General features: G+C 42.3%; 1 protein-coding gene across 1 annotated transcript in view; it reads right to left on the reverse strand.

Moving 5' to 3' along the window:
• Nucleotides 1-4,358: 4,358 nt before the first annotated feature.
• The window catches only part of LOC118705554, a 58,210-nt gene continuing 36,730 nt past the window's right edge, over nucleotides 4,359-25,838 (reverse strand). The window contains 9 exon segments of the mRNA XM_045572902.1: nucleotides 4,359-4,562; nucleotides 5,965-6,058; nucleotides 8,919-9,074; nucleotides 9,886-10,088; nucleotides 13,708-13,745; nucleotides 13,748-13,935; nucleotides 15,999-16,120; nucleotides 17,397-17,597; nucleotides 24,298-24,425. Of these exon segments, the coding sequence (XP_045428858.1) occupies nucleotides 4,413-4,562; nucleotides 5,965-6,058; nucleotides 8,919-9,074; nucleotides 9,886-10,088; nucleotides 13,708-13,745; nucleotides 13,748-13,935; nucleotides 15,999-16,120; nucleotides 17,397-17,597; nucleotides 24,298-24,425 (1,280 nt within the window). The 3' untranslated portion in view covers nucleotides 4,359-4,412.

Consider the following 25,838-nt stretch of genomic DNA (forward strand, 5'->3'; position numbering starts at 1 on the left):
GTTGCCTGCTCTGCTATGAGTAGCAAAGCTATTCTGTCTCTTAACTAGGAGTCTTGTGTCTTCTGCCAGCCTCCACAGAACAGTCACAGGTTAACGTACCAGCTTGTAAGTGGGCTAAAATCCCAGACCTTGACACAATTGACAATTTATTGCCTGAGCCTTTTCTAATCTGTTTGGCATTGAATAATCCTATGAGCAGTTAGTGAGTTGTTACATTTTCTACTTGGTCAGTATTTTTTTCAATATTATAGTAAAAAACTAATTTAATATCTTAGTGACTTATTAAAAGGATTCCTTTCTCTCTATTATTGTTCAGAGTAATCTTGACATCTGGCCTCCCTCACATCCCAATTGGATTAGGTAAATGTAGGTATTTTGTTTTCAGTCACAGGTAGGGAAAAAGTCTAGAGATTGTAAATCTGCCATTACTTCTCCAAACATCGCTGCATTAACCTAATGATTTCCTAGTAAAAAAATTAATAAATAGTGAAATTTATTTGCAAAATTAAGCAATACTTTTAACTGTTTAAAGACTTGAGCTTTATAGATATGTTTTCAACAGGTTGGGCTAGTATAAAACCCTTAAATAGGAACAAGGTGACCTTGCCTGAAAAAACAAGGTGGATTAAATGGCAAGAGTCCTTTGTTCACCTTGTCTAAACACCCTAAGCACTGGCGGGTCTCTCAGGAATGAGCAAAGGTTCCAAAGCGGGTGTTGAAACTAGTTCCATTTAGAAAGTGACAGAATGAAATGTGACCTTGGGAAAATGAACACGTTTTAAAAAACTAGACTGCAGTTGGCTTGAATGGCTTCCTTTGTGTTTCTTATTGAGCTCCCTTTTTCAGTTCTTTATGTTTTCAATGGTCCTATCCAAATAGGCTGAATGCAACAGGCTCCAAGTTAAGAATTTTTATTTGCTCAAATGTAAAAGATGACACGAGAGCTTTAGGGAGCCCTCCTTGCAATACTCACAAGATTCGTTGAGTTCTCCATGGTTTGTTTCCTGAGGAGGAAGGCATTCAGCATCATGTCCCGCAGTCCCACCTTTTCTAATTGAATAGACACGAAAGCCTCTGGAGCTCTGACAAGGAAACAGAGACATCTGAGCCCAAGGTGAGTGGATGTATAGCAAGGAGACAACTTGAGAACTCTCTGAAGGACAGGGACACCTGAGGCTGCACACTGGGCCTTGCAGCAGGGGAGCTGGTGGCTCTGTCTTCACAGTCCCCAGCTGCTTCCTGTGTTGATGTGTCCTCCTCCTCCTTGGGTCTCATGTGCCTGAGGCATGCATTGGCAGCCCCGAACTTCACAGCCTGGCCCAGTGTTTGTACTATTCTGGTCCCTTTGTGTCCTCCAGGCCTAATATGTAGGGGCACGATGGACTGAAATGGCCTCCCAAGGGTCTGCTGGACCGGGCACATTGATCAAAAATCTTCCATCCACACATTGGGAGTGTGGAGGTAGGGCACCCAATCTCTGGCCCTATATCAGATCAATAGCATCTTGAGAAGTAGAGTAGCTTTGCCTGTTGTTGTTTTTTCCCCCCATTTAAAATTTTCCAGAATTAAGCTAAAATATCATTGGTATGCCCCAATGAAATACTCAGCGTATTTATAATTATTGCAGAATCCAAATATCTCTCTTTCTGTGTCATAGTGAGAAGAAGTCAAGACATAATGGGGTATCCCTGCGTTTAGACACATCTTTTTTAGAGATTGTGTCTCTTTGACAACACACCATTCTATTATTCTAAGCAATGACAAAGCTCTTGTTAGAATATTAAGGGTAGATCTGTACTTCTCACTAAGATAGACATGGAAAATTTGGAGAGGCCAACGTTCTTTGTTCTTGTGTTCTACTCTCTTTGAAGTTTGAAAAACACAGAAAAAGGGATGAGGAGAGGGAGGGAAAAGCAAGAGAAGGGTAAAGAGGGAAGAAGAGAAAAGAGGTTGCAATTAGGAACTGTTAACTCTCTTTTCATAGACTGGAGTACATCAGAAGGAATTGAGCCTTCTCACTGCTCACACAAGGTTCAAAATCAAACACATGCTGGTCACTCTGGGAGTTTAGTCATTCTTCAGTCTCATAACATTCTGTTCTTTCTTTTTAAAAAAATATATTTTATTGATTTTTTTTACAGAGAGGGATAGAGAGTTAGAAACATTGACAAAAGAGAAACATCGATCAGCTGCCTCTTGAACACCCCCTACTGGGGATGTGCGCGCAACCAGGGTACATGCCCTTGACCAGAATCGAACTCGGGACCTTTCAGTCTGCAGGCCGATGCTCTAACCTAGGGGTGTCGAACTCAATCAGAGAAGGGGCCAAAATCTAAAATCCAGCCTAAATCGCGGGCCGAATGGTTTACTGAACAGTCATAAACTGTCATTGTGATGGAAATGCAGCGGAGTGCAGTGATGACAGCGCAGTGCGGGCCACATTGCAAGGCCTGGCAGGACGGATTTGGCCCGCAGGCCTTGTGTTTGACACATGTGCTCTAACCAAACCGGTTTCGGCAACACTCTGTTCTTAACTGACTTAAAATAGGATACATTTATGTTAATCCTGCTTCCTCCTGGTACAGTACCTTTTGATAGCCTTGGATCTTTCTGAAGGAAGAATAAAGGTGTCTGGAAGTTTTGGAGTTGGGGCCAATAGCAATCTCTCTATGCCATTTACAATTCTGGAATTTCTTCTGGTTGGACCCATTCCACCATCATTTCTCAGATCTGAATTTATTTCCTAAAATATTTCAAACCAAAGTGAATCCAAATTGTTGGATTTATATGTCCTGTGGTACTGGCTATAAAATTATCTCATAGCCACAAATACGTGTAAATGACTGGATACATGGGGAGGAAGTAGGAATGGAGAGAGGGGGGAAGGGAGGAAACTAAAGAGAGTAAGGGAGAGAAGGGAAGAGAGCTGCTATTTTGCACAATAAAGGGGTGAGGCACTAAGTGGAACTATTTTCAGAATAGAATGCAATTATCTAAAGTGCTCTGACAAAAATTCTCCATTCCACAGGTGGCTAGTGGAGTACTTGATCAGAGGGGCCTCTTAAGAAATACTGCTGATGGGCTTTATGGCTGTGAGAGCTGAGGACTTATTTTGGGTGCAGATTCCAGGTTTCTAGGGGGAAGGGGAGAGGGGAATGGGAGTGACTGCTAATTGGTAAAGAATTTTTGAGAGTGATGAAAACTTTCTGGAATTAAATTGTGCTGATGGTCGCATGATCTTGTGAATTATACATGGTAAAGAAATAAATGTAATGTAATGTAAATTATCTATATATATAAAAGGGTAAGTGACCTACTGTCCATCCGTCTGACTGACTGGCTGGCCAGTACACAGGATGTGCACTGGCAATTTAAAAATAAATGTTAAATTGCACATGCACAATACGGATAAAGCTCTTGCTGGCACCAATCGTACGCGTGTGTTTGATCTGTCATTGTCGATTGTGAATTTGATTGGAACTTCTATTATAAAGGGTGAATAATGATATTAAAATATTTCTTCTAATTAATTTCCTTTCAATGTGCACAAATTTGTGCACCAGGCCACTAGTATCTCAATAACAACCACAAAAGACAGAAAAAGAAAGAATATATATTGAGTGTTGACTTTTGTAGAAAACATAGGCATAAATTTGTTAGGTTTAATCAAATAATTGAATAGATACTCCACAGGAACTGCCCTTTAGGCCACTTTACAATGGACATTCCCTTTTGCTTAGACCACATTCCACTTGCTAAGACCACATTCCACTTATTAAGACCATTATCACTCCCCTCTGGACTGTCCCAGGCTCTGGACCTGCAGAGATTTCTCTGCCCAGAAAAAGCCCACCTAAAGTCCTTTAAAACCTCTGATTCCCTGTCTTTGGGTGCTGGCACCCTTTTGGGGTTTAGCCCATCTAGTATCCATATGACCTAATAAATTTATAATTCCTTACTACTTTGGCCTTGTGTGTTCTTCATTTGACTACCCTAAATTTCTCTTTTACTTTTGCAAAAAGAAATACAGGAAGGATAAAACATAAAACAACAGAATCCTTTATCTACAAAAGGGAGAGGTGGATGAAAAGGTTATTTTTTTTTTTTCAAGGTAGTCAATATTATAGAGTTACATATAAAAAAATTATTAGCATAAAAAGGTAAAAGATCAAGTAAAGATTTGATCATGTGTTGAGTTACTTTAGAAAAGAAGAAATAAAAGGAAGGCGGGAAGAAAAGAAGATAAAAATACAGGAAAGAAGGGAAAATGGTAGAAAGGGAAGAGAAAGGGGGAGAAGAGAAAGAAGGGAGGAAGGAGAGGTAGAGGTAAAGGTAAGGAGGGAAGTATGCAAGGAAGGGACAGCCTGAGGTTAGCTGGTGAGTCATGGTAGCATGCCTCAGGCTCCGCTATCTTAGAGGCTGACCTTGACCTCAGCAGGACAGCCTCCTCGGGGAGTGTGATAGTAGAATGCATGCTGGACAGCCACCATCAAAGCATTCTTCTGAGCAGCTTGACATGCAAGAGTCACTTGCATGTTTTCAACTCCCGAATGGAACAAGAGCTATAAAAAGAAAATATGAAAGGTATTAGGAATTCTCTCACAAAGAAAAAGGTTAATAAGCCGGTCAGAGAAAGACAAGTATCACATGGTCTCACTCATAAATGGAATCTAGTGAACAAAATAAACTGATGAACAAAATAGATCCAAATAAATAGAAGCATGGAACAGACTGCGGAATCTCAGAGGGAAGGTGGGGTTGGAGAGAAGGAGGGAAGGAGTGTGGAGAGATTAACCAAAGAATTTATATGCATATATGCATAACACATAAAATATAGACAATAGTGTGTTGAGGGTCTGAGGGGGGTATTAGATAGAGGAGGGTCAATGGGAAAAGAAAAAAGGGGGCCATATGTAATATTTTCGACAACAAAAATAAATTCTTTAAAAAAAGGAAAAGGTAAAGTTGAGGGTTGAGATCACCACTTGTTCAACATCCTATATAATAAAAGGAAAATTGACTGAATAGCTGAACAACTGATCACTATGATGTGCACTGACCACCAGTGGGCAGACTTTCAGTGCAGGAGCTGCCCCCTGGTTGTCAGTGCATTCCCACTGGGGGAGCGCCATGCAGCCAGAAGAGAAGCTGGGCTCAGGACTGGTGAGCACAGCAGTGGTAATGGGAGCTATTCCTGCCTCTGTGGCAGTGCTAAGGATGTCCGACTATCTGCTTAAGCTGTCAGTGGGACATTCCCCAAGGGCTCCCGGACTGCAAGAGGGTACAGGCCAGGCTGAGGGACACCTCCCCTCAAGTGCACGAATTTTGTGCACTGGGCCTCTAGTGTCAAGCTGCAGGATGAGCTGAGATCCTTGTTCCTTAGTCACAAGACTGAATCTTTGTCTCCTTAAGCAGTATTTCGACCAGGAAGGCAGCCCCGAAGCTTGATTTCCCCAAATGTCAGAAAAGGATGAGCAGGCTCTAATGAGTGAGCGACCATGCGCAGGGGAAGGCTCTTGTAAAACTGCCAAGATTAGATTTATGTTTAAAAAATGCACACACGAATTGAAGCCTGCACATACATACATACATATAAGTAAAGAAAGCTATCCGAGTGATGGGAAAAAACAGCACCAGATTTAAAAGGTCAGATAAAAGCTCCGATCACTAGTGTATATTTTCAAAAGCTTGATACAAAAGTGGCTCACTGCAAGTGCTTCTTTTTAACATCTAATAGAAGTTACTACAAAGGGTGCTGCAGTCTCTATAGTTCCATCCAGGCCAATGTGCACATCAAATGGGCAAGGCCTTCATCATTGCTTATGAAGTTGGGAGCTTTTCTTATATAAGAGACTCAACCTTATAGGGATTAAACATTATGACTTTTAAAGAAAGACAGGAGAAAAATGCTTAATTTTCCTTTAGTTTCCTTTTTTTTTTTTTTTAATAATTAAAATAATTTACCTTAAGGATGGCTTCCTTCGTATAAAAACTAAATTTGCCCACTTGGTTATCATCCACCTCAGAGATGGCCAAGACAAGAGTAGTAGGAGAATATCTGCAAGAAGAAACATGTCACTGTGTCAGTCATTGTGCCGTGCCATTGGCCAAGAGATGCCCATTCTGATGGGACAGAATGGCCTGTGATCAGCTCTGGGCCATCAGTAGGAACAGCAAGTGCAGATGTTATGCAAAAATTGATATTCCCACTCAAAGACTGAAAGGCTCAGGGTCTTTTCAGTCCTTATTGGACTTGATCTCCTTGTAATTTTGTTGTGGTGACCATCCAACCCTGGAGCATTTGAAATTATTTTCTCTTGATCACCATACCACTGTTTTTCCTCCTGTTTTTTCCTCGTGCCTTCTTGACCTCCCCACTCTGGCATGTGGATTGTTTTGAGCCAAAGGCAATTGAAACTCTGCTGGCTCCCAGAAACTTTTACCTCTCCCTTAAAGAATTTAAATTAAAGACCTTGTCCATAATAGGAGTTATCTACCAGAGATAACTTTTTATGACTTATATATCTAGGCCAGGGCAAACGTCTAATTACGGAACTTCTGAGCATCTGATCTTGTTGTCCTGCGAATGACCTTACTCCCCTCTGAAGCCTCAAAGCTGCCTTGTCTCATTCCTTAGCTCAGAAAGTTATTGCTTCATTTTTCCTTCCCCCGAATGAACCTCTCAGCTACAATATATGGGGTTCCCATATGAACATATATAATTAAGTTGGATCATTTTCTCTTGCTAACCTGTCTCATGTGGATTTGACTATTAGACCAGCAGAAAGAACCTGACAGGGTAGATGGAGGGAAGTGTCTTCCTCCCCACAGTCTCATCTACTCTGGCCCCTCACGGACTCAGACCCCCTTGTCCACTCCCTAAAAGTTGTCCAGTTCAAACTCTCTCCCATGGCCCTAACCGCCATCTAATATTCTTTGTAACCACAGTTCTGCCTTGGGACATGATCCTTTGTCCATAACTATGAGACTCTATTATGTAATTTAATATCTATGACTTTTGGTTTCTTTACCTATGACTGTATGTAAATGGGGTATCACTTATCTCATATATGGCTATGATAAATATTAAGTGGAATAATATGCATGAATGTACTTTTTAAAATGTCAGTCACTATACTTATGTTTGGTCTATGTTGTCACGGCAGAACTCCAAAGTGGCAACTTTAAGAAATGAACATGTTTAAAACAAATGCAAACTCCAGACACAAATTCCTTGGATGCGTAAACCATTCTCTAGGAATTCAGAAGGCTCCCCAGATCTTGCAGAATCTCTGGGTCATCACTGGGAGGACCAATCACTGCTTGGCCAGGACACAGAGCACTTGGGCAACCTGTGCCATTTGGTTGATTGTGACTGAACAAAATAGGCCCTATGTCACGGCAGTGTAAAAGGTCAGCTCCAGCAGGAGGCCCTCGAAGAGACAGAGAATAGCTTAGCTCTAGGTTGGAGACTAAGCCTTGCCTGAAGCTCAATTATACCTCCTGCCTTCAGCTTCTATGAGATCTCTCTGTACCCTAACAATAAATTCTCTTTTTTGGTTTAGCTAGTGTGACAGAATAGAGCAGGGGACATTTGGCAATATCTGGAGACACTTTTTAAAAAATACATATATTTTATTGATTTTTTACAGAGAGGAAGGGAGAGGGATAGAAAGTCAGAAACATCGACGAGAGAGAAACATTGATCAGTCGCCTCTTGCACACCCCCTACCGGGGATGTGCCCGCAACCAGAGTACATGCCCTTGACTGGAATTGAACCCTGGTCCCTTGAGTCCGCAGGCTGATGCTCTATCCACTGAGCCAAACCGGTTTCAGCCTGAAGACACTTTTGATTGTCACAAATGGGAAGGAGAGGTATTACTAGCATCTGGTAGGCAGTGGTCAGGGATGCTGCTAAACAAGCTCTGATACACAGCCCCCTACAAGAAAGAGTCACCCTGCCCCAAATTTCAATAGTGCCAAGATTGAGAAATTCTGAGACACTGTATTCTATCATCCTAACCCATCCATTCTACCCATGCTCTCTCTGAGGGAGAGGAGTCTCTTAACGTATTAATATACTAACATATCCAAGTTATATTTTGAGCAGGGATCCACATCAGCAAAAACAAGGTGACTTTCCCTCCTTGGAGTCATCCTTGCCTTCCTTGGGGTGGATGGGGCCAGGACCAGAAATCTCCAAGGATAGAACAAGAGCCCTCAGAGGGAGGACAGACTAGGGGGGAGGAAAAAAAAGACAAACATTCTTCTCAGCATACATCAAAGGTGGACTTTCTGAGGGGGAAAAAGATTCCTTTCTCTAACTGGATGGATTCATGATCTGTTAGTGGTAGGTTTTCTTTCTGCCAATGGGCATGAAATAGAGATTCCACTGGTTTCAGTCAGCTTCTTTTATTGACCAACAGAAGAACCTAAGTTATTGCCATACATGTTAGATTTGTACAATGTATTAGAATTTTGAGGAAATGGTGCTCAAAAACACCTGACTGACTTCTTCCTGGTCTCAGGGTAAGTGAGAGAAGGGACCTGGACTTCTAATCCATGGCTCTTGCCCCCATGAGACCAACCCTCACACCCCTTTCTACCCAGAAGCAACACTGTCAACCCGGGTAGCTGCCTGAGCCCGTGATTCCATCTCATTTGAACTCTCTGATCTGATTCTTCCAAGTTATGTGATGTTTTTAAATCAAATTATTCCCCCTGACTGAGACCTTATTTCCCCTCTTATTAAGAAAAGGGGAGAAAGAAAATAAATGGCATTAGAACAGACAGAATATAATACAATTTGAAATACAAATGTGTTCGCTTGTCCAGTGGTGGGAGGAATTATTTTTCACTAGTCGTTCATTCTACAATACCATTACCTTATTTTTACTTTGACCCTCTTAAGGCTCACCTGTCTACACAATCACTGTTTTCCAGCAGAGAGGTGATAAAGACGGGAGGTGGATGATCCACCTTGTCCTTGTGTGTTGCAAATTCAAAGTGAACAGGCCTCAGATGCAAATGGAACTCTTCAAAGCCCATCTCCGACGCCATTTTCTTATAGAGACTAAAATGGGGGGGAAAGAGCCAACAACATTTACTATTTATTTTCTCCTGAAAGGAAGCTAAGTGGTAAGAAAACCAAAACATCAGAATAAGCACAAAAGCAAAAGGCAAACTAAAAGTAACAGAAGAAGGGCAGGAAGTGAATGAGTCACAAAGGTCTTATGGCTGCCCTCTGCTATGACAGTTGAAAATAGAAGTAAAGTAGGAGGAGATGTGCTTGGTACTTTCTTAACTCTCATTTCCTGAAAGCTAGTTTCTGTCCTCAGAGTCCCCACCAGGTCACCTAGATTGCCCTCAATACAAGGTTCATTGTCTTCCTTTGGAACTCTCCACATCTTTCAAGGCTGGAATGGTGTCACTGCCTCTCCTTTGTCTAGCCCTCTACTGTCTCTGCTCTGCTATTCAACTTCATTACACTCAAGAGAAATATCCAGTCAATATTTAGAGTGCTGGTGTAGGGCAGACCTGACTTCAGGTGATGAGGTACCATGGAGAACCATATACATAGCGTTTTTGTATTCAGGGAACTTCCACTAGCAGGAAAACCAATAAGCCAATACGAAGCATCTTATTACAAGGCAATGTGCTGAATGGAGAGGAAGGCCAGGTGCTAGGATCTAGGTTAGCTAAGTGGTCAGGGAGGCACGTAGGAAGGGCTGGGTGAGAGAAGGAGCAAGCCAGGTGACCATTTCAGCAATTTAGAAAGTTTCCACAATTTAGAAAGTTCTGTGGGCACAGAGAGGGCAAGGCTTGTAGGCAGGAAGCCCCACTGTCTGTCATCCCCCTCCTAGATCCTCAGTCCCCCGTCTGACCCAGCTAAGTGTGCGCTCTCCAGGCTCATTTCTATCAGCCGGTGGCGGAGGGTCACAAGTTCCAGAAGTTTGGAAAACGTCTCCAGGAGCAGCACACGAGCATCTCGGCCTTGGTTCTGTCCTTTGGCTGCCGCAGACTTAAGTGCAAGCAGGCCTATCTCCTCCACAAGAAAGGGATCGCCCATCACCTTCGCTGAAAGCAGCTGAGAGAAAACAAAGTATTTTTAAATGTATTAAAAAAGAAAAGAAATATCACTTACTAAGAAAAATGCTACTAGTAGCACAGATTCTGGATTCAGATTCTCTGGGCTCAAATCCTGTCTCTGCCACTTAAAATCTGTGAGGTTTGGGGCAATTTACTCTATTGTGCAGTCTCTTAGTTTCCTCATCTGTAAAGTGGGGACAATAACAGTACAAAATAGGCACTGATAGATAGTAAGTAATTATCTAGAAGGATTGTTAAGAAGTTTAAGTGAGTAAGTAGCTGTAAAAATGCCTGGAACATCGTATTCGTTATCATTATTATAAATGTTTTAGGCCAAAATAAAGAATAGAAATGACAAAGATGACCTGAAGAGAAATAGAAGTCCTGATATCTGTCAAGTATTTTATGACCAATAATAATAATAATTTCTTATAAGCCCCTCTGATTGCCTTTCAAAAATTCCAAGTATTTTAACCAACAGTAACTCATTTATTTTCACAAGATCCCCCTGAAGTGGGCATCACAGATGCCATGATTTCCATTTGATCTGTGAGGGATCTGAAGCAACACTGAAACTTTCTGAGTGTCACACCGACACCAACAGTAAGTTCAGGCTCCTTAATCCCAAGCTCAGCCTTTTTACAGAACACTAAACCACCTTTATTTTTTAAATATACTTTATATATATTGATTTCAGAGAGGCAAGGAGAGGGAGAGAGATAGAAACATCAATGACGAGAGAGGATCATTGATTGCCTGCCCTCTGCATGCCCCCCCCTGGTGATCAAACTCACACTCAGGGCATGTGCTCTGACCGGGAATAGAACCTTGACCTGCTTCATAGGTGGAAGCTCAACCACTGAGCCACATCCATCTGATAACCTGCCTTTACAGCGCTCCTCCATTCAGAACCAACCCTGGGCAGCTTGTGAAACAATCCCATTGTTTTTTAATGTCCTCCTGTTGTGGTCAATCACCTACTCTGATACCTTTGCTACTCGCTAATATGTCACTCCCACAAGGACCAAGTTTCAGGACCTTGACCGGTCTTTCTAAGTTTGGCTCCCTGAGTGTGTACAAACTCCCTCATCCGTCCATTTATCCACCAAAAGCCTTGTCCACTCAAGGATGCAATTTCTAGACTCTTGAAGTATTCCAAAAGTGATCAGTTATTAAACTAATTCCTACATGTCCTCTGAGGACATGTGCCCTCTTTTCTGGCCTAATACAAAAGTTTAATTTGAATATTTATCATTTCTAGATCCAAATTTGAACACATTTCAAAAGTAATAATTATTAAAACTTGGATCCTAGATAAGTACCTCAGATATTTACTATGATTTATAAGAGAATTTAAAATACATTTAAAAAATCTGGTACCATGTCCTGGCAGGTGAGAGTCAATGGTTAGAGTGTCAGCCTATGAACCAAAGGGTCATCGGTTCAATGCCTGGCTTCCGGTTCAATCAATCCCCAGCCCCAGTTTGGGGGGTTCGGAATTGCAGGAGCCAATCAATTAATATGTCTCTCTCATATCAATTTTTCTCTCCTCCCTCCCTCTTTTGCTTCTACTCTCTATAAATATATACATATTTGAGTGAGGGTTAACAACAACAAAAAACTCTGGTACCACAATACAAAATGAAAAGAATACTCAATAAATTATAGGAGAATACATGAGTGGTAATTCGAGGGAGAAATTTAATTTTGAGCCATACCTCACACCACACAAACAACAGGTAGAATACTAAATATTTTTTAAATAAAATGAAAATCTTAAGAAATTAGAATAAAATAAGAATTATGAAAAATTTAGGGGAAGATTTGCTTTCTGGATTTAGGAGAAAGATCAACTATATGAAAATAAGTTTCTGTTAAAAATAAAAAGGCAAATGGAGAAATATTTGCAGAAAACATGATGGATGAAAGGATTAAAATTTTTACTAAGAAGAATTCATGTGAGTGGATAGGAATAACATTAGAATTCAAAGAGATAAATAAACAAAGGGAAAGAATAGAAAATTCACACACGGATGAGCAGTTAGGAGCCAGCAGTCCCAGATTGTGAGAGGGATGACAGCTGCTCCCTGGAGGGGTCCCAAATTGGAGAGGGTGCAGACTGAGCTGAGGGACACACACCCCCAGCACGAATTTCATGCACTAGGCCTCTAGTATATATACATATTGGAACATTCTATGCTTACACCTAATATTATACAATGTAGCAGAACTGGTGCTCTTAAACATTATTGATGGTATTGTAACTTGGCACAACACTTTTTTTTGTGTCAATTTTTATTGAATTTATTGGGGTGACATTGCTTAATAAAATTATACAGGTTTCAAGAGTAAAATTCTATAATACATCATCTATATTGTATTTTGTGTTCACCACTGCAATTGGCACAACTCTTGACAAGCAAACTGTAATATGTTAGCCAAAGACTTAAATTTTGTTTCAGCAATTTCATTTCCAAAAATTTATCAAAGAGAATTAGCTCAAAATATGGAAAAATCTATAAGCACAGAGATATATGTACTTTATAACATTTTTAATACTATTGAAAAGTTAGACACTTATTTTTATGCCCATAAATAGGCAAATAGTTAGGTGAGTTATTATTCATCACTTAGAGAATTATGGAGTTATAAAAATGCGTATAAAGACTGGTTAGTAATATAGAAAGATACATAATATGTTAACTGCAAAAAATAGGAGATAGCATTGTATGAAGTGTATGATTATAATTTAACATGCACATAGGAAATAATTTATTTTTATCAACTTAACATTAATTTAAAATAAAATAAAATTTTAGTTTGGGTAGGAGGGAATAGAAGCCTGGGCCAGACATGTAAAACAGATATTTTTGGCATCTGGGGCCTTTGAAAGTTCTTTCATATACAGCAAGTGCCCACATAAAGTAAAGCCAAGCTGAAAACCCAGGCTCAACTGTGATAGCCTTAACCAAAAATAAAAGAATTAAAATCCAACTGCAAACACCAAGTAAATCATCGGTCCACAGCTTCAACTATAGATCATTAGAGCTGGAAGGGCCTTTAGAGATCGATCATCAAGCTCACCTACCACCACTCCCCTTCAAATACAGAAACATAATGTTCCAAAATAGGAAAGTGAGGCTCAGAGAGGCTAAGACACCTAGTCAAAGTCACACAGCACCTTAATGACAAAGCTGAACTTGAGTCCAAGTCCCTGAATCCACATTCAGTCCTCGCTCTCCTCTACCAGGCCTCAGCTCAGGACAAAAGAAGTGAATTTTAGAAAGAGTCTTTGTGGAAAGAAAACATATAATTTTTAATTAAAAATGTATAGTGTTAAAACATAAATAATAAATCAGAAAACACTTCCCACATACCTATATACATCTCCCTTTTAATTTCATTGTAGCAGCGTCCTGATAAACTATAAACTTTGACCCCCTCTCCCCCCACCTCCCAAATCACATAAAAATGTTGGCAAGGCCTAGGATTATGAGCTGTCACTGGCCAAATAGGGGAGGAATGGAGCCAAACAGAAAAACAAAGCTAAGTAGTAACATCTGGGAGGAAACATTCTCTTGGCCAAGGACCCCCCTTCCCCCTTTCCGAGAACCTACATCTTTCTGGAGCTGTGCGCTGTACCAGGACTCCGGGGGGCCGTGGCGAGCCACAGGTCCAGGGCCCGCTGTAGCAGCCGCCGCTCCAGCAGGGCCAGGCCGCTGGGGGATGCAGGCCGGCAGAGGCGGCGGGCCTCCTGGAAGAGGTGCTCCAGGGCCCTGGGGAGGAGCGCTGCCAGGCCCAGGGAAGGGTGGAACTCCAGCAGATACGTGTTTTTCAGTGCCGGGCTTTAAAAGAGGAGCAACCAATGACAATTTTACATAATGAAGAACTTAATCCGTTTCCAAAAACTTTTGAATTTTATAATGTTAAACACCAGTAAAACAGCTCCTTTAAACCAGGACATTTAAAAAACAACAAACAGGAATTTGAAGGGGCTTCATAGGCCGTTCAGCGAACCCTTTAGATTATATAACATGTGCTTTACTTTCAAATGAAGTAAACTTGGAAGATATGAGTTTATTCTAAACGTGAAAGAAGAGTAAGATTCTTAAAATACATACAGCAAACCTGTCAACATTTCAGTAATCAACATTTAGTCAAATATTTGAAAGCAGCCCAGCCAGCCTGGCTGGCATGGCCCAGTGGTTGAGGTCAATCTATAAACCAGGAGATCACAGTTCAGTTCCCAGTCAGGGCACATGTCCTGGTTACAGGGTCCATCCCCAGTAGGGGCTGTGCAGAAGTCATCTACGTTTCTCTCTCATCGGTTTTTCTATTTCTCTCTCCCTCAACCCATCCTCTCTCTGAAATCAATAAAAACACTTAAAAATATATTTGAAAACACAGTAACTTAAAAGTGACTAAATATTAAACAAATGATTTTCATGGTTAGTTTTTATTTTTCTTGAGTCTTTATCTCCTTCCCCTCCCTCCCCCCAAAATGTGAATGGACAGAAACAATTTTTAAATTCTTTGTGTACTACTGGAATCATTCCTGTCTGCATGAGGATGCTATGTTGTATAAATGAGTGAGGCTGGAATTGATAAAAGGCTTGTCTGTGGGTATTTCTTTTAAAAGGAGGATGTAACACAAATCAAGGGCCTTTGTATTTGTACATGGAACAACAGAATAGAAATACTTTTTAAATCTATGCAAATGGATTCCTCTTAGTCCTGGATCTTAAAAAATACAACCTTCAGGATGAAAAGGAATCTTAACAAGCAAATAACACTGATTTCTGAGACTCTTCTGACAAGACTTAGTTTCCATATAGGCCTAGAATGTTCTGCCAAAAACCACCTTTGAAACAGAAGAGTCTTGCCACAGAAAGTTTCACACACACAGCTGGTGTCTGAAACTTATCACCGTGAAGAAATCAGTCCTGAGAAATGTCTGTGGAGGAAATGTAGTCTTGTGCCTGGGACCCCAAGGACTCTTTCTCAAGAGACAAGGTTGAATCTCACCTATGAAGTCTCCTGGCACCCTACTCGTCCCCCAGATGATCCCACAGCCATGTGGCAATTTCCCCCCGAGACTCTGCCTATTCCACCACACTGTCCACTTCACAGGGCACAGGGACACATCTGTGAGCACACTAGTGCCCTCCCAGCGCACTGCCTACTCTGTGTAAGTGCTCAACAAAGATTGTGGGGCTTGAGAGGAGCTGAACAACATTCCCACCCATTTGAAGGCAACAGAGAAACTGTGATCTCAAATTACATAGACCAAATTGGGGTTTGTCAACCACTTCCCAGTTCCTTCTCTACCCTCCAAGGCTGGAAGGAAATGGCGGGGGTGGGGGGGGGGGGGGGGGGGAGAGAAGGTAGAAGGAGGGTGAAAGGGTAGGAGAGGTCATACTACCTATCAAGGGGGGTTTAAAGTATGTATCCTCTCTGAGTGGTCTCAGGAGATTTAACTTGCGCCTTCAAGGGGTACGGGACCTCAAGGTGAGTCTGCAGAGATCTTTTTGGTGACACTTGCTAGAAAAAAAGAAATTCCTTTTTGAGAAACTTTTAAGGATATCAAGGTTCATGTTTGTCAGCTATGTGCAACCTCTGATTATATCTTCCAATGGCATTCCAAGAGCAACTGCCTTTTTATTTTTATTTTTAGGTCTTCTCAAGGAAGTGAAGATTCTGCACCCAGTGGTATAAGTTTACATTTGAGCCTCCTATTCTTTATTACTTAAAGCAAGTGATACTGAGGGTGCGAGGGAGTTCCTCTTCTGTGGCTTTTATAGCTACTTCTCTGAGAGGTGCTTTTTGCAACCGTGTTCAGACTTAACATCATCCTCTTAAGTTATCTAGGGGATTAAAAGTCAAACGTCTGAAGACAACACCAGCTTACCAGCTATTGTTGATGGAAATGCGTTCTTTGCAAATTATGTTAAGGGGGAGTCCAAAGTTATTGCTGTCATCTGGACGGCCTTCTTGCCAAAGCCTCTGGACATACTCCCGCTGCCGCTCGATCTAGAAATGTAGCATAGACGTTAAAATTAGAAAAGTTAAACTTTCCCATGGACGTGAGTTCTGAGCCTTGGCACGGGGAAAACATCAGCGCTTTGCATCTCTTCATTATTTGACCAGTTTTCACTCAGACAGGATTTAGGATGCACTCATATAGGAACATGCTGGTCTCTCAGTCCCAGCCCAGGGTCAGCCAGGGGAAGCAAGGCAACCAACTCCCGACAACCTTAAGAAGCCAAGAGAAATTCTTTTTGTCAGATAACTGAGTACAAGGAAAACATGCTAACGAGGCCTAAGGAAAGTGGACTGGTTCAATCCCTACCTCCCCTTTACTTCCTGCCACAGCGCCCCCCAGAGGCCATACACTGTGATTGTCCCTTTTAGTCCTAAAAATAGTCACAACATTAAAAAGAATAAACATGGTTGTATACTCAATGCCTTTTACAGGGGTAGGTTTAGTCCTTCTTCCATTACCAATAAACTCTTATCATCTAATGAAAACAGGTTTTCCATTCCTTGTGGACTAGTAAATGTATTTGGGTTAGGAACCTCCCTTTAAGACTGTAGGTATGCCCTAGCTGGTTTGGCTCAGTGGATAGCGTGTCTGCCTGCGGACTGAAGGGTCGCAGGTTTGATTCCAGTCCAGGGCACTTGCCTGGGTTACAGGTTCAATCCCCAGTAGGAGGCTTCCAGGAGGCAGCCCATCAATGATTATCTCTCTCATTGTTGATGTTTCTGTCTCTCTCTCCCTCTCCCTTCTTCTTTCTGGAATAAAAAAAAAAAAATGTGTTTTTGTTGTTTTTTTTTTGTTTTGTTTTGTTTTGTTTTTTTTAAAAAAAGACTGTAGCTATGCTTGGAATTCAACATTGCAAATAAGCTTACACATGAACACGCTGCACATGCTGCCCTAGAAAACCCAGATTCTGGGCCCACAGTGAAAGGAAAGCACTTTCTTCAGTTCTGGCCATGTTTTCCATCCCCTTCTCACATGTCCTAGTTCACTTTTTATTACTTTTAGATTGATTTTAGAAAGAGAGGAAGGGATAGGGAGAGAGAAACATCAATTCGTTGCCTTCTTGCCAAAGTAGGCAAGAGTATGTCCAGAGGCTTTGGCAAAGAACGCTGCGGGGCACCCCAACCAGGGATTAACCTGGTAATCTGAATATATACCCTGACTAGGAATCGAACCCAGGACCCTTCGGTGCATTGGTCACGCTCCAACCAACCGAGCCACCTTGGCCAAGGACACGCGTGACGCTTTCCAGGATGCGGTACTCACGTGCTGGTTGAGGATGCCCCGCAGCAGCTGCAGGTGAAGCCTCAGGCAGGCGCACTCCTCTCGGTAGGCCTTAATGAAGTAAGGGTGGCTGAGATCAAACCGGGGGCCCCTGTACATGACGTCAGTGATCACCTGTGCCAAGGCGAACCTCTCCTCGGGGTCCAGCGTGTGCTGGTAGGCTTCAAAGTAACAGTCCAGAAGCTGCAAATGAAGTTGAGAGTCAGGGCCCAGTCCTAGGGCCCAGCCCAGAGAGGTGAGGCACCTGCACTCCATGTGTTGGGGAGTCCCCGGGCACCCACCGGAGACAGTGCTGAATCTCTGGGTACAGGGTTGGTGCAGGCAGTGGCAACACCCATGCCACGCAGAGCAGTGCATACACCCACAGGGAGGTAAGGGAGGGCGAGGGAGAGAATACTCGCTGTGCCTCGGTCCCTGTTTCCCTGCTCTCCGCAGATAAAACGGAGCGGGGATGGGGGAGACTCTATAGTGAAGAATATCACCTCTGATAATGGTAAGCTCTGATCCCACTGCATTCAGGGTCACTTCATCAGGTATATTTATCTTCCATGCCTTTCTTCACAGTCCCACTCCTCTCCCCCTTTCACTCCATCATCAAATGCTCTAGTATGTAGGCAGGCGGCCTCCTCCCCAGTTCTACAGCCTCAGCCCCATTTCTGACCTCTCTCTTCAATAGTCTTCCCAAAGTTCACCTGTGTAGGGATGATGGGAGTGTGGTAGAATGGAAGGCTGAGGGATTGCAAAGCCATTTCTCCCAGACCAGGAGGGGCCCGGGTACAGAACTCCCAAAGGCATCCGGAGAGCTAGCTCCTTTCCTGGTGAAGTTCACAGCTTCTCTAGAAACCAAAGAGAGCTCCCACACACGAACAGTTGAAGAGGGTTCTTCCTGTGGGAATTCAGATGCTCTTTTTTTTTTTTTTTTTTCTTTTTAAAGTATATTTTTATTGATTTCAGAAAGGAAGGGAGAGGGAGAGAGAGAACATCAATGATGAGAGAGAATCATTAAATGGCTGCTTCCTGCACACCCCACACTGGAGATGGAGCCCGAAACCTGGGCATGTACCCTAACCAGGAATCGAATTGTGACCTCCTGGTTCATAGGTCAATGCTCAACCACTGAGCCATGCCAGCCAGACCAGATACTCTTGATTTTGCTTTCACATTTGTTTGTGGGCTGAAGGAATTTCTGTTCTGCATGTAAATTCTATTTGTGTGTAATTAGTCATGGTGCTAATCAGTAAAAGCTCTTCAGAGTTCACTGGGCTGGAATCCCAAACAGGAACCTAAGGGCAAGGTAAGGAAGTAGTTCTGAACAACGTACTTATTATTTTAGAGTTGTTTTAAAACCTTCATTGGCCTTAGATGCTCTCACTTTTGGAGACCTTGTCCCACATTATAACAAATATGTTAAGATGGCCTCACATCCCAAATAAAATTTCTTTTTATGCAAAAATGTTAAGTGGCATGTATTATTTTGCTCTTCAAAATACTTGCCTATGAGCAACACATTTAATTAATGACTGGCTATGATTTCTGGACAGTGTGTATCTGGGGAATTCTTATGAAGTGAGAAAGGCTGATCCATAAAGTGTTTTTGGATGTAATGAGAAGTTCATAAGTGCTCAATTGACCAAGTTTTCACATTTTACAGACATGTAATGAAGCATTTATTGACGTCTATTTTCTTTTCTTATTTTGGAGTAACCCATGTGTTATTGTGTGTGTTTTTTTCTTAGATCTCAAACAATTTCAATGTTCCCTAAAAAGCAATTAGATCCTAAACACCCAGTCTATATGGCCTGATGGGTAAATCGGCTCGGACTGGAAGCTTCTGTACTATTCTCCCCACTGGCCTGACAATGGAATGAATGCCTTTCCTTGGCCAAAGGAATCTAATATATCCTTCCCCAGAGTCTCCACTCAAGCTGTCCCTTCGGAAAGTCATCTGGGACCAGCTCCCCTCAGAGAGGTTCCCTCCCCTGAGAGGCCTCAGCTCCTGTGGAAGCTCTATCACCAAAGACATGGGCTTCCCCAGGGTGGGCACCGAATGGACAGCAGGGAGTGAACTGCCGAGGCTGCAATGTCTACCAGCCCGACAGCCTGCCCCCTGGGAGGTGCGTTGGAGAAAGAGCAGGCTTTGCTTCCCTGGGTGCTGATTCTCCTGGTGGTTTCAGGCCTGCAGTCAGCCTCTTCTTAAAAAAAATAAAATAATAAAAATAAAAATAAGAAGGAATTTCCTAAAAGGAGATGAGGAGCCCCTCTCACTGTGTGGTATCCGTAACTAGGAATGCCAAAACCAGAAAGAACAGAGAAGGTTGCTAATCCTGGCTTCCGAGGCTCCCGAGGGAGGTGGACATTTGAAGATTAATAAGAAAGTAGGAATCAATGCCTTTTTAATAGATGTTCAGTAACTGAGGGTCACAATGCTAAGGCTCAAGAAGGGAGAGCCTGGGCACTTTAGATAGCATACGGTTTGCAGGAACGCCTACGGGACTCCGGGTCCACCAAAGGAGGCTGAGAGCTCCGGACAGAATGCTCCATGGAGTCACTCCAAGATCTCAGAGTTGAAACGAAGGAAGGTTTGGCAACATGGAGACATTCCTGGCTGTTCCGTTACCCCCCCATTTGCCTTCTGTGCTGTTGCCTCCTGTATTCAGATGCCCTGGCCCTGCAGGGAAGTCTAAATTATCTTATTTTGTCCCTAGAGTTCTACTCTGGAGTTGCTTTCAATTATGAAGTAGCAGAAGACAAAGCAGAAGGAGTGACTAGTTGGTGTAAGAAGGGCACCACTTGGGATAGCTTAGGGGGAGATTAGGAATGAAACAATCACTTCTCTAAATCATTCTGGACTAACCTGGACCATTTTGCTGGGCCAGGGCAATCCCAGGAGCTAGTTTGTTGCATTTGTAATTGCCCTGACCTGTTTTTGTACAAAGAGCCCAATTGTTTGGTAATTTGGCAGGAGAAGTTTAAGGGGAGGTTCTTTTATATTTATTTAAAATTTTTTAAATTATTGATTCTATTACAGATGTTCCCTATTTCTCCCCTTCCTTTTTTGCCTTCCACCTTTCTTGCCGGTGATTCCAAATCGAGTGATACCAGGTTGCAGACTAAAGGGTCTTGGGTTCAATTCTCAGCAGGAGCTAAATTGCCACACTTATTTTTGTTACTCATAGGACTGACAGATTTAGCAAATAAGGATGCAGACTATCTAGTTACATTTTAATTTCTGATAAACAATGAATATTTTTTTCAGTTAAATATATCCCAAATAGTGTCATATTTTACCTGCAACCCTAATTGCTGAGAAGGAGCACATGGCTCTCTTTTTAAACTGGTAAGGCCTTCTCAAGCTTTGGCTTCAATCCTGAGATGTTCTCAGATGGATGCTTGCATACTTTTATCATGAATGTTTTCCCTACAGGGGAAGGACCGTGATCGTTCCACCTCACAGGTTCTCTCTGTTATCTGTTTGCTAACTGGCCCATTTCCACTTAAACTCTGGGCTGGCATTTGTCTAAGAAGTCTGCCTAGCCTGTCAAATGTCACCTGTGTGTGTCAAGGACTCACTCTTAGGTACATACTGATGGTAGGCATAGAATATTGGAGAAAATAGAAAAGTAGCCAAAACGAATAATCTCAAGACTTACTTTGTTTATATCGTTGTTATTTATTATTATTTGTTAATCCTCACCTGAGGGATATGTTTCCATTGATTTTTTTAGAGAGAGGGGAAGGGAGGGGGAGGGACAGAGAAAGTGAGAAACATTGATGTGAGAGAGACACATTGATTGGTTGCCTCCCTCATGCACCCCAGCTGGGGCCGTGGATTGAGCCTGCACCTCAGGTATGTGCCCTTGCTGGGAATTGAACCCAAGACGCTTCAGTGTGTGCTCTACCCACTGAGTCAAACTGGCCAGGGCTATCTATATATTCTAACTCAAACTTTTTTCTATAAAAATAAATAAATATAGTATTTCAGGTCAAATGAAAGTGCAAAACAGAAAACCAATGCTAGATGCAGCCAGTCAACAGATTATTATTTTTTTAAAGTGTTCCAAACACAAATCCAACTGAAAATGTGTCCTCTGGTGGCTGTGGAGAGAATAAGCAGTTGACTGTACATATGTCACTCAGGAGCTGGCACCACTGATATCCGGCTTCTCTAAGAGTCCCTTAATCAACCTAAATTCGCACCAGCTCTAATTTCATGAGCATTTATACATAATATGGTCACTTTAAGGATTTAAGACAACACAATGTGTTTGAGCAATTCTTAACATTCTAGCGATTCCAGTAATTTAACAATCAAAACCAGCTGAGGAAACGTGGCAGCAGAGCCGATGCTGAAGAAACCAGCCGCATCCCAAGAAAAGTCTGGTTTACCGCTCACAATAGGCTCCTCCGACAGACTTTCTGACTTAGAAGGCCCCTGTGACAGTTTTGGCACAAACAACTCTGTTTCCCTGAGGAACTTATTCTCAGGGTAGAGAGGAATCAGCAGTGATTGTTTTAAGTTAAAATGATTTCTTTAAAACTCCTGTCTGGACGAATACACTTGTCGCGTTTGAGGAGTCTGTCTTCTATACAATCAATGCAGCCTTTCCGGTTACTACACTGTGAGTCTAAATCCCTCATTTACTCAGTTGATCTGCTGGTTCTGACTGGCTGATCAAGGTTGCAGATGCAGACTCGGTAAAGGCCAGTTATCTTCAAAAAGAGGAACCGCTCTCAATGCCCAGGGTTTTCGCCCTTTAAGCTCAGCTAGTTGTTGGTTTTTTTTTGTTTTTTTTTAAATTGGGTGATTTACATCTCCATGAGTAACACACCAGAGAGTAGATGAAATGGTAAGCCAGAGAGTAGATGAAGTGGTAAACTAAAGAAACAATTCAAAGAAAACATTTCCACTTCCCCACGTCTGACCACATCATACTGTATCCTGGCTCCCATCCCGTAACTCTTCGGAGAGCCTGCAAAGCTGGCGTGACCCCCTGTGGCTGGCCCACCGCCCGGCTTTCGGGGGCCGTCTTTCTGGTGTCTCACTGCAGGCCACACTGGTAGCTATCTTCTCCTAACGAAGACACATTCTTTCCATTGACTTGCATAACGCTATTCCTCCCGTTTCTCTCCAGCCTCTTTGGCTACTCTTGGTTCCTCTCAGGGGTTCTTATGCCATGACCTTACCCTTGAAGGTGTTACCCAGGGGCCCACTTCAGACATCTCTGGCTCTTTCTAGTCATTTCGACTCATTCCTGTGGTCCGACTTACACATTCCGACCTCAGCTCAGACCTGCTCCTGAGTTTCCAAATGAGGGCACCCACCAAACACCCACACCCGGCTCCAGAACCCTCTCTCTCAGACCTTGCACCCTAGACTCAGTGTTATTCCCCCCTCCCTCCTGCCCCTGCCTCGGCTGTCTGTGCCAATGGACAGGCGCCTCCCCAGCCCTGAGGAAGTCATTTCAGTCCCATCCTTACTCTCTCACTCCAGCATCCTGCCCTCGCCTCTTCCCCAAAGAGCTCTCAGGCCTGCTCCTCCTTCCTGTTCCCACGGTGACACCCTCAGCGTGGGTCTCCTCCTGATGCTCAGGCACCTGCTACAATGGCTGCACTTCCTTCCCCAGGAACTTCTATTCCGGCCATTCCTCCGCACTGACACCTCACACACAGCTACGCCATGGAAACAGAGCTGTGACCGTATTTCTCCCCTGCAGAACTCACCAGCGGCTTTCTCTGCTTATAAGATAAAGTCTAAATGAAGCCTGGACTAGCAGGCCCTTCCCAGACTGCACCCAAAACACAGGTTCACCTTGTTTCCCAGCAGCCTCTGCTCCAAGCCTTAGCAGTCTTCTCGCCACTCTCCAGACTCACGCCTCCCCCATTTGATACCAGCCCTAACATTGCAAATGTTTCCTCTGCTTAAGGATCTTTCCTTCTCTGACAGACAATATCTGACGCACCTGTTAGTAACCAGATTAAATACCTATCCCTCCGGGAAGACGTGGGAACGTTTCGTTTACTCTGGCAGCGCACCCCCCCCCCCCTCCCCGCCTCCACATGGCAGATGCCCCCTCCACTGGGGTCCCCAAGGCTCTTGCATATGCCACCGGATTATAATTTTGCTTAGAGATCAGATCAATGTTTAAAGGCTACAAATTCCTTAAAAATATTCCCTTGTATTTATATGTTCCCAGTGCCTAGAACAGTACCTGGAACAGAGTAAATACTTACTGTTTGATGAATAAACTCCCCACAGTTAGAGATGATCAAAAGGGCAATAATACATGCTGAGGAGCAGTGTTTAATTTATTGCTGAAATTTGAACCATTAACAACAGGATGATGATTCAGTAGCTCACTGTCTTATTGCTTTAAATTTACACTGTAACTTGTTTCACTCAGCACACCTTAACCACCTGCTCTCATGCATCCACATGGGGCATACACTTCTGAAGGCCACAAAGATCGTCAGTGTGTCTTTGTTTGGTAGACTGAGGGCTGTCCTGACAGACAAGGAATATGAATGGAGTCGTCTTTCATTCTCACTTAAAAGGGAGCCAGGAAAGACCCAATGAGTTTTTAAAAAATATTGAGTTTTACAATAATTTTTATTTGCCTTAACCGGTTTGGCTCAGTGGATAGAGCATCGACCTGTGGACTGAAGGGTCCCAGGTTCGATTCCAGTCAGGGGCATATACTTTGGTTGAGGGCACATCCCCCATAGGGGGTGTACAGGAGGCAGCAGATCAAGGTTTCTCTCTCATCAATGTTTCAAACTCTCTATCCCTTTCCCTTCCTCTCTGTAAAAATCAATGGAATATATATATATAATTTTTTTTAAAGAATTTTTATTTAACCAAAGTTTGTTTTCTAGGCAAGAATACCTGGCGCTTGTTTTCTAGAAGGGCTGCCTGCCAAGTCCACAGATCGCACAGCACAGCAAATCTGTCCACTCCTGCATGGGCCCATCCCCAGACCTGGCCAGCGTTTGACTTGCTGCCCTCTTTGTGACCTGGAAGAGAAGTGATGACAGTGACCAGAACCAGACCTCCCTCCATGAAGCTGTTCCCGTTAGAAATGCGCCCTCGGATTACCAGCTGCATTTTAGGAAAGAAAGCTGAATGGCAACTGGTTTCTAAATCAAGAAAGAGCCATCCGCAAAGACAAAGCCCAAAGTTCATACTTGTTGACTTAGTCAACAGGGCTTCTTGTTTTTACTTTACAATTTCAGTTTTAAAAACTAATTTTGGAAATATAATCAAATTTAATTAACATAAAAATCTTTACTAAAATATTCTCAAACCTGTCATTTAAAGGCAAAACATCATTTTTTTTTCTTTTCTAAAACCAGGTTCCTGATGGTTTAAAAACAAACCCAATTCCACCTGCTATTTCAGCTGATGTTAGCCAAGTCAAAAATTTCAGAGAAATTTCTAAGATATTCTTTAATTACATTAATCATTAACCTACATAAATAAATGTAATTATTGTCATTATTCATCAGAAATATTTGTCCAATATATTCATGTTAGTTTTCATTATCAGCATTATTATTGCTTTAAATTTTTAAGTGATCAATTTCAGAATGAAATATTTAAAAGTAAGAGCTTTTCAGGGGCTAAAGTTTGAATTCAATAATTATCAAGTATATGATGGCTACTCAACACACGAGAAAGACTTTCCTAGCAGCAGTTGGGAAATCACGGAAATCATCACCATGAATGACTGTGTACCAACTAGCTCAGCTAAAAGATTCTCATGGGGCTAAATGACTACTACATGTTTCAATCCAATTAAATTCTTAGCAGCTGGAAATAGTTGCATAGTATTATAAACTATTATCGACAAAAATGATGCATTCATATGTAGGATAACCAGTAAAGATAAAGAGCTGAAATTGAATGCCCTGGAATGTTGGATGTCGTTGCTGCTTCCCGAGTCAGATCCCAGATGGTCTTTGGCAAAGATAGGACAGAGAGTTCAAGCCAATAGTGAATTAATTCTGCCTAGGATCTGAAAGGTTAATTGTCAGACAGTCCTCAAGCAGGATTTTATAACAATGTGAATATGAATGGTCTTTAATATTACAAAATAGCACAAACCTTTGCTATCTTTCCTTTAGGTATTGGAATATATCTAGAAACTTGTAAGTTCTTTTCAAATGTAATGCTAATGCTGCCATATTATTTTAAAAGAAATATTTTTACCGTGCCTATTCTGAAATTGGATGCATTTGAGTAGTGCCAGACTAAGGGTTATTTGATTACCCGAGTAATGGTTTCTCCCTCTGGGGCTTGTCTGGCATTTTCTGAGCCAGAGCTTCTTGCATCTAGTGGTTTTCTGTCATGAACCCGGGGATGTCCCTGCTTCTAACTGCAGTTTCCCAAGGTCAATCACATTTTTTTTTTCCTTTTTGTTATTTAGG

This window comes from Pipistrellus kuhlii, unplaced genomic scaffold (genome assembly GCF_014108245.1).
Source record: "Pipistrellus kuhlii isolate mPipKuh1 unplaced genomic scaffold, mPipKuh1.p scaffold_m20_p_5, whole genome shotgun sequence".
Taxonomy (NCBI): domain Eukaryota; kingdom Metazoa; phylum Chordata; class Mammalia; order Chiroptera; family Vespertilionidae; genus Pipistrellus; species Pipistrellus kuhlii.